Source organism: Pygoscelis adeliae, unplaced genomic scaffold, assembly GCF_000699105.1.
Source record: "Pygoscelis adeliae isolate BGI_AS28 unplaced genomic scaffold, ASM69910v1 Scaffold815, whole genome shotgun sequence".
NCBI lineage: Eukaryota > Metazoa > Chordata > Aves > Sphenisciformes > Spheniscidae > Pygoscelis > Pygoscelis adeliae.
Window position 1 is genome coordinate 85,014 of NW_008824802.1, and position 9,593 is coordinate 94,606.

Sequence of the window (9,593 nt, forward strand, 5' to 3'; positions counted from 1 at the left end):
CCCTTGAAAGGCAAATTAAACTGAACTCCCTGGTGGCTCTGGGGGAGTTAGGGGGGTTGCTGTCATCTACGCTGAGGTTCAAGTAGGTTTTGAGGTGTCTCCTTTTGTTTCTCTTCTGCTTTCCTTTCCCAGAAGGGCTTACTGAAAGGGCAGGCAGGGAGACCTTTCCTGCAAACGCCCTGTACAGTAGAGTTGCTACCGACTGGGGGTTTGGGTTTGTGTGAAGATGCTGACTTGATAATGATATTTGTAAAAATCGTTACGGCTCTTCTGCCTTCAGTGGGGAGTGTTCGTTCTAGTTTTTGCAAATGGTGTCCTCGATGCAGCCTTTAGAACAGACATATCACGTGGATGTACCAGATTGCGCATCCAAAATGCACGTGAAATGTAGCTGTATTTTAAGCGTTAATGGATTAAGCTGGAGGGAGATTCTGAGGGTGTTTCCCAAGTAACCTCGTGGTAATCTACCGCTGAAGTGAAGATCTGATGTTCTTGGGCGACTGACTTGCTGCCCAGAATTCTGCACAGATAGTGCTTTTCCTTGCTAAGCTGTTTAAACGCTGTGATTGCCAACGATGTTTTGAGAGTTTAATGGCTTTGTCGAGGTGTTCTCCCCATCTAAGAATATTGCTGCGATGGTATTCTAGCTGCAACAGAGGGAGGTAGCCTGGAGCGTGGTTGTCTGATCAAAAGAAGTATTTTCGCCCATACAGTTCAGCAAGGCAAAGCTTAAAAGCCCTGCTGGCGATAGCGTGTTCGGGCGCGCTTCCAGTGGTGGTGTGCTAGGGTTATCTCCTTTGACACCGCAGCCCTGTGACGCTCCGATGCTGTCGTGCATGCTGTAAAGTCAGCAAATTATCAGATGGAGATGATCCATCTGATCGGATGGTGCATTACAGCTGACAAACTGCACTTTGCTGCTGGGGGTTAAGGTGATGAGCTGTCCTAGGCTTAGTGGTGAAGGGTTAGGCTGAAACGGGCTACGCATAGAAGCTAGCTTTGACTTCTCAGCACTGGAAGCAAGCTTATTTTGTAGCTCTTTCCCAATCACCCCATGCTGTGCCTGTTGACATTTCCTATTGTGGTTGTCTTACTTTGAACTGGAAGCTCTTTAGGACAGAAGCTCTCTTTTCCTGAAATGGCTGAGCTTGTTTTTACTGTGCTACGTAATATATCAGAACCAAGATATCTCCTGATTTCCCCAAACTTAGTTCCTTTTGCACCTCATTTCAGAACTTTCTCCAGAGAAAAGCTGGGTTTGCTACTAAAATTCTAGTTCCTCCTTTTTGTCTTTTTTCCCTGGTACGTTCAGAACTGTCTCGATGTTGTGTGACATCTAAAATACTTCCTGTGCACGTGCTGTTCTGTCTTTGCTAGATAAGCATTAGCTGTTCCCTTTTACAGCAGACACATGCCTTGAAGAGGCAGACATGGGATGTTTTCCCTGGGAAAAAACATTCGATGCTTTGTAATTATTACACCTTAATTTTGTTTCTCTTTCCAACACAGCATGTGTGTGATTAGAGGCTAGTGATATCTTCAAAGAGGGGTGAAGATGCCACAAGCTCTCGTTCCTAGTTTGCTGGAGCAGAATTTCTGCTGTAGATTCCCTCCATGCTGGTTATGTGTAGACTGAGCAGAGCTGATAGAGAAGTGAAACAAAACCTGGGTTTTGGTCACACTTGGAATTTTGATTTGTGTGTCAATTTTGTTTCCTGTTTTTGTAGGAATTGCTCAGAAAGCTAGTGTGCAAGAGGAATGGAAGAGAACACTGGTGAGTACACTCTTAGATATCTTACCATGGCTTGTGGACCTGTTCTTTCCTCCTTGGTTAAGCGTTATAAAGAACCTTATTACTTGAAACTTCATGTCTTCAATTCAAATGTGGAAGGGGATTAGAAAATAAGCTAGTTTGGCAGATGCATCAGTTGCAACTGGACTGCACTAATGGTGTGGACCAGATCTGATTAAAGCTGTGTTGTACATCTGGAAGATCTTTTTTGAAATCTCCCATCTGTGAAACCTGGAATACAAGGCTGGTGGATATCCCAAGCTCTTGAAAACAAACAACATCCCCTTTCTTAATAGGTAGGAGGCTTGAAGCATTGAGCTGGTATGCGATTTGAACAAGGCACATGGCAAGCCATAAAGAAGGATCAGCTCATGGTAGCTCCCGACTTCTCTTTCTGTATTTATTTCTCTAGGCTGCTCTGTCTTGCAGAAGATGTAGGATTTTTTTATTAAACAAAATTTGGCTTTAAAGCTCTTGCTTTAGGCACTGTGTACTGCTTGCCCTGGGGCAGGCAAACTCATTGCTGTTAGGTTTAACTGATGCAAGGATATGGTTGCAACTAAAACTGGTAGATTTTTGACTTAGAGATTGCCTTAAATGTTTTCTCCATCTGTTGGCCTAAAAAGGCTATGGAAGACACGAGCTGAATGGCCATTTTTTCCCTCCCATTGAAATGAGATTTGCATGAAAGCTCTTGCCTGCACCGTGGGATGCCAGTCTCCATGAAGCATATTGCCCTCACAGCTTGTGGACCCCGATGTTGCAGTTGGTGACTTCTAACTCGTAGTAAAGTGCAACTCTGTGACCATAAATATTATGTCTAGATTATTCCTATGCAGCTTGGTGATGCCATCCTTAAAACTTGAGAATCGATGTACTTGTCAGCAGTGGGGCGTGCTTGGCGTGGCGGATGTACCAGGCCAGTTTTTGACTTCATGCAAAGCTGGTCTGTTGGAGCCCAGTTGGAACAGCTACGAGCCAAGCGCACATGCATAAAAACACGTCATGCTGATAATCCTGGTGGCAAGAATTGCTGCTGTGCCCTCTAATTGTTAGCCTGTGAGGTGCACATTTAATTTGTGGTGATTGCTTTCCCTTACGATTTGCTCGTGGCAAACTAATTCCAAATGATGACTTTCAAAGGGGGAGGATGGGTAAAGTGAGTGTGGCGCTGGCAGCTGATGTTGAAGCAGTGGCTGTGGAGATGACAGCTCCCTGCTTAACCCCAGGACAAAGCACAGACAGCAGCAGGGCGAGTTTTTCCATCTCTCCAGCCTGCATTAATGGGATGGCTTTGAGCAGCACTGTGAGCTCTGCTTATTCACCAGGACTCGGCCTCTGCTGGGACTGCTAGCAGCCAGCTGTGTTCATATCACAAAGCTTTTTGTCCCTTTTTACGTGCAGTTGAACTCCATTTTTTGGATAGGTCAGTGAGCCATGGGGTTGGAAGCCTGTCGAGGTTACTGCGAGCTTTGACTCCTGATTTGAGCAGCGCTGGTGGCCTGGGAATGTGAAAGGCCTTATGCTCTGTTTGCATTTTGCCAACTTAAGTAAAATTACCTCCCCTTTCCCTCTGAACAAATTCAGCTGTGCAAGTTTAGGATGGAGTATCTGTACCTGATCTTTGCATGCACAGACACCCCGCACAGCTGGTTGTGAAGCTTTACGTGTTGCCTTCTTAGTGCTGGGAGCTAAGAGCCCCATATTAAAGGCAGAATAAGCAGATGGGTCTTTTACTATTATTTCCTTAAAATTACTTTGCTTTTAAGGACGCTTATTCTCCAAGTGCTGCTAAGCTCAGGACTCCTGGGTTGTTCCCGGCACTGAGACTGGAGATGAGGTAAGGCGGAGCTGCGTGCAGGAGCTGAGCTGAAGTCGATGCCCTTTGTTCCCTCAAAGCCTGGTGCTTTTTGATGTATCGCTGTCCTTAACTGGTTGTATATTAACTGCATTCACAATGCTGCATGGCTGGCTTTTATTTTAACTGCATTGGCGCGTGTTCAGAGTTGGTGTGCTTCGAATGGCCACTGGGACTGCACAGTGAAGCATAAATCCTTTTTAGCTGTCAGGCTTCACTAGCCATGGGTGGGTGGGGGAGCCCTCCTTGGCTGGCTGCCCTGGCTAATTAAAAATGAAATTTGCTGTTGTCTTCAGATTTTAATTCATGCTCATCCCTGAAGACTCGTGGAAGCATGGTCTCCAGGCAGCTGCAGTGAAGTTTCAGAGCTTGTCTGTACAGTTATTTTAGAACAGGTATGCAACTTTAAAATTTGCTCTCAACCCTATGCTAGGTTGTTTTTCAAGTATGGAGAAGAATACACAGAAACTTCTTTTAAGCCTTGGGACATGGCCCCCAGCAAGTGACTGTAGTTTAAGTTGCCGCATGTCAGCTATCTGCAGTAATTCGGACGTGCATATGTTGTAGCTACGGCAGCATCCGATGGCTTAGGTTTTCACTCTAGTGCTGGACTTAAGCAAAACTGAATTACTTCGCTATAGGCTGTGCCTGTGTGACTGGCGTTGGCTTAACGAATGCATAAACTGCTGAAGTCGCAGCAACTTGTGTAGCTTGTCAGCCTGAGCCCTCAGCTACCGACTCGTGCTGTGAAACCTACCGGGGACGGAGGGAGTTTTGAAGTGGTGGGAACCTGCAAGGTTCTGTGTAGGAGCTGAGAGGTGGTGGCGATGGTGTACCTCGGCGTGAGGCCGGGGCACAGCCCTGCGTGGTCTGTGGTGGAGGGAGAGTGCTGCCCCCGAGTCGTCAGCGGAGCTGTGAGGTGGGTGGGAGGATGGAGGTTAGTGAGAGGAATAAATGAAATCTAAATATACACGCGTTGCCAGGCCGAGTTTCCCTGCTTTCCAAGGTCCCACCTACACAAGCGATCTGTTGAAGGGAAATGTCACTGGAATACCTTTCCCCTCTTCAGATCCTTCCTGTGGTGCGGGTGAAGGATCACACTCTATTTTCGGAGCCTATTTCCGCTGTTCCATCTACTGCCCACGTTGTTGCTGCCCAGACCCCCCTCCCAAAGACCACTCACTTGTCTTAGCATGATATGAGCCAAGTTTGGGCCTTTTTCTTAGTCAAGGCGTTGTCTTCAGATCTAGCGTTTCATCTGCCTGTAAGTCTGAGATCTTAAAAAGCAAAATATTGAAGAAGTGGGAGCTTTGTGCTTGGCAGGGCAACTCTCACCTTGTGCCCGTGGTTCCTTGAAAGCTCTGCCGTGGTGTTGGACTGACCTAGCGTGGAAGCAGGCCTGCAGTTCACTTGCCCGGTAATGTTTGAGCTAATCATTCATGAGTAGCTGTGGAGGGAGCATGGCAATGCCTTTCTTCATGGGAAGTGTTTGCTCTTGGGTCCTTTGACCTCCTGTACTTCGGTGCTCTGCTTACAGTTTCTGCTTGTGACTACACGCTTCCTCTGCAGGTATTGGGATATGAACCTCTTAGTAGCTTCCCTAAAAGGTCTAAATCTCTGTGGGACAACTGTGAAGCATTTTGGGAAATTAGTGAAGTAGCGTTTGCACACACAGGCTCTTACCCAAAGCTGCTTTTTTGGAATAGCACTTGAAATACTAAGTTTATGGATGCTCTAAGAATCTTCTGCAGTTACTTCTTTATTCAAGGCTGACTTTCATCCCCTTTGACTTTCATCCCCTTTATCTCCTGCTGTGCTACTTTTTTCCAATTCTTTTCCTACTAAAAATAGGAAATAGTCTTCGAGTCCTTAACCTTTGTGCAAACAAAGAAGTAATTTGTTTTAGCATCTGTGCTGACTTCTGGGCTACATGCCCCATAAGGAAACCAGCGTGATATGAATCTGCTGCTTTCGGAGACTTAGACTCCAAATATAGTCTGAGTAGAGGAAACGGCTAGAAATGTGAGTACTTGCTTCTTATGCCACCACCTCTGCTACTTGTTTCTGGCAGGATGCATGGCTGGCTACCCGATTCCCATTTTTATCCCTAAATATGAGAGCAATACCTTCAGATGCTCAGAGGTGCAAAACCATTATGCAAATGAGTGCGTGATCATCGCATGCACGTAGGTAACAGGACTTTTAGATCACTTCTGGTTCAAAGCATGTCTGTAGAAGCAACATGTTTTAGTATAGATCCATCGCTGCCAACTGCCTAGCAGCCCTGCTGTCTGAAAGGAAGTTTGAGATCAAAAAGACATATCAAGCTCTTCCAGGGCTAGATTGTCCGAGCAGGTTCTGGCATTGCTGCCTTTTAAAACGACTAATGCTCAGAAGGAAGAAGGATGCAACGGTAAAGGTGCAATGACCATGACCTGTCCCAAAGACGCTTTAATCACTGGCTTCCATCAGCCCGCTGCCTTGGGATCTGAAAACAACACTTTGTTTTCGTATGGCCACTGGCTGATGTGTGGAACGTGTGTGGGATCCCTCTTGCACTCTGCCAGGACCCCTTGCTGCTGCTCTTTACCAAGGCCCACCAACCTCAGCATCTCCCCCGGGTAGGCACCATGTACAAGTAGAAGAGAGCAGACGACTACAGATGTGCAAAGTCTGTTATGAGAAAACAAAACCTGCTCAGGAAAACCAGGTTTCTGCTTCAAAGGTGTCTGCCAAGTGACTTTCTTCTTGCTGTTCCTTTGTTTATGAAGCCTTCTGTGTTGAGCAGCAGTGAAAGCTGAGGGAGTGGCTGCTAGGATGCAAAATGTTTTGCTTGTAGGTTGTTAGTTTGAACCTAAGGAGAGAGATCATGAGTATGAGTTCCCATCTTGTGCCTCTGGAGTGGATCGGAGACTGGTGGCAGAGACAAGGACTTTGCAAGGACCACAGCTGCCAGATGGAGCTGCCTGCGTGGGAAGAAGGTCTCCACCTGCACCTCTCTCTGATCTGATGGTGACTGCCACAGGGTGTCAGGGTTGAGGAGGAAATACTTGCTGCTCTCAATGTCTTTCGTTCCTCAGAAACCTAACAAGGCTTTCGATCTCTAGGACAGTCATTCTGGTACTTCGGGTAACCCACTTCAAAAAGGGAAGGGTCCAAGTAGGGGCAGGAAGGGAGAGGGGTGAGGTGGAGGGCACTTTGTTTTATTCTTTGCGTTTGCTGAAGAACTTGGATGAAAGGCCAGCCTCTGATTCAGGGGTTCTTCAACTTGCTGCCGGTGCTCGGGACTGGCTGGGTGGGAATCCCCTTTTGATGACTAAGTTTCAACTGGAAATCAGCTGCTTCGAGGCTGCTGCCAGGACAGGCATTTAATTAACCATTCAGCAGCATTTAGGGAAAACTTGTCAAATGTGCACTTTTATGTTGAACTAAAGTGTTTTGACAATGTGGTTCTTAGATTAAACTAGGCTGCTGGAGATGGCATTCCTTGTTTTCTGGTTTTTGATCTGCAGAGTCAAACATAGAGCACTGGAGTGTTAAGAGTGCTTCACTGTCACGCAGCTCTGAAGTCTGCCAGAGAAGAACAGTTCATGCTAACTAGCCAGTGGAAATCTCTTTATAATGTCTGTTCCAGAACAAAAGAACAGGTTTTTCTTCCAGGAGGACACAGAAGCTGCGATTCCCTTATGAGATCCTGTATATTATGTGTATAGCAATATAACTGCTTTGTGCAATACAGTAGAAGAGAGCCAAAGTGGTCAAAGTGCCTGAGATTAAACATTTGCTTACAATTGAAGTGTGCTAATTTGCAAGCACGCAGAAAGGCAAAATCCTACTGTTCCTTAGTCAGATTTACCAGAGGGTTGAACTGATCTCAGCGGAGACCGTTTGACTTTTAAACAAGGTGAGGTACAGAACACTTGCTTACCTGTGTGAAAGCATGATTGTAAATAAGTCGAGTGCACTTGGCAAGTTAGCAAAATACTTTGGGACGTTATCCTGATAGCCTTTTGTTCTTAAATTTGCGATGGACGTTCTGTTTCTTAGTGTAATTAACGTGCTGAGTGCTGTCAGGGTCCTTGGGGCAGTTAGTGGGCTGCCGATGCTCTTCTGCCTGCTGTGTTTGCAAGTGATTCAGATCAGGTATCCATCTACTAGTTGGTGTGGCATTTAAGAAAATAAATACCCAATAATTCCCCCGCGAAGAAGCCCCTTATGATTTGAGGAGGTGTCTGAACTCTTGCTGCCTTTCCCTCCTGATCTACAGGCCAAGTGTTTCGCGGAGATTATTTGCTGACCTGCCAGAGACCTTGTAATCCCGTGGCACCCCAATTCAAGTGACTTTTAAAGCTGTTGTAGTAAATGGCCGTGCAGTTTCTACAGATAGCTCTGCCTGGAGGAAAGCGGAGGTTAATTTTGCTGGTTTTGTGGTTTAGTGGCTAAGCTGTGGATGTGCTGGGAATGAGATGCTTTGGCCTCCAGGCTGGCTGGAGCAAGATAGTAGCAAAGGCTGATGCTGAGTGAAAAATGTGGTATCCGCTGAAGTGCTTCATGATTGAATTGGACGATCTTATTCCTTCTATTGGGAGGTAAGACCTTGTAGGACATGTAGTCAATCCTCCGGATAATTCAGGCCGAGTCACTGTAAAATAGTGAGTGTGGAGTTACTGTGGTTCAGTAAGTAGGGCATGGAGCAGAAGGGTCAGATTCAGAGAGTTTCTAGTTTTCATTTTCCACTTGTTGGACCTTAAATTCACCTTGCTCTCTGGAACGTTGCTGCCTGTAATTCTGTCAAAGGATTTTAGTAGCTGATTTTGTTGGGGTTAGAAGAGGAGCCTGCCGGGAACCAGAGGTAAGTGGGCTTAGTATAAATGAAGTGGTTTTTGTTATTACTGTTTTTCTTAGTTCACACAGCAGCAATGTGTCCAGGCTGAATGGCAAACCTGGCTTTTTAAAAACAAAATACTGAATGTTCTCATGAACGTTGCTGCCCTTGTGGGTTGTAAATAGCGTTAGCTGAGCCTTTGGCTGAACAAAGCTGCCTCTCGGGCCCTGCTGGGCTGCGGGGCTGGTGCTGATCTGCAGTCCGGTTGCTAACAGTTGCATGTTGTCACTGCTGACGTCACCGCTTTATCTGTTTCTTATTTGTCTTGAAAAGGAGCCTGGCTCTGATTTCTGAAGGTGTCTTTTGTCTCTTAAAACACTTGAGTGCAACAAGAAACCAGAGATCTGGTGTGGCTTTTTTACAGGTTGGACCGATCCAGCGGTGATGGGATGAGCGATAACCACGACTTGGCTGGGAAGAATATTGCTCTTCAACCCAGCCTGGTTTTGTCTTGCTTTGTGAAGCATGGATTTTAAGATTTCTGAAGGACTTGCCAGCTGGTTTATGATAAATTTGTATTCCCTTGTACATGAAAAATAATATTTGTAGGAGTTCCTAAATTCCACCTACAGATCTGCGTAGCCCGTTGGTACTCGGGCTGTTCTGTTTCTGAGCTGAACTTTGCAGATTCAGGATCTGCCATGGATCCTGGTGCCTATTAGAGCTTGTCTTAAGGCTGCGTGAGATAAAGCTTTGTGCATTGGTGTAACTCAGCCGTACGATTTCCTTGCGGTGTCTCAGTCCTTTTGTTGGTATCTTCCATTTCAGCCTGGAAACCTGCTTTCGTCTCCGGTGTACGGGGCGGCGCTGCTGCTAACCTGGGAGGTCGCTGGAGAAATCTAGGGATGGAAATAGAAACAAATTGTGCTAAAGTCACGTAAAGAGGCCAGAATCGGTGCGGGGATCTGCCTCTGAGAGAGCACCTCGCCTGTGAGACTCCTCTCATGGGATAGACGCGGATGCACATTCCTCTCCCTGCCTGTTGCGGCCGTGGATGGGGCCGAGTTTAATCCCTCAGGAGGGGCCCGGCGGACCCTTGCACCTCTCCGTCCAGCGCT

The 9,593-nt window shown here is 46.5% G+C and overlaps 1 protein-coding gene across 1 annotated transcript in view; it reads left to right on the forward strand.

Moving 5' to 3' along the window:
• PHACTR4 (phosphatase and actin regulator 4) overlaps positions 1 to 9,593 on the forward strand; it is a 67,612-nt gene that overhangs the window by 22,885 nt on the left and 35,134 nt on the right. Inside the window, exon 2 of the mRNA XM_009323974.1 lies at positions 1,728 to 1,774. Coding sequence (XP_009322249.1) covers positions 1,759 to 1,774 — 16 coding nt within the window. The 5' untranslated portion in view covers positions 1,728 to 1,758. The remainder of the gene's footprint in view (positions 1 to 1,727; positions 1,775 to 9,593) is intronic.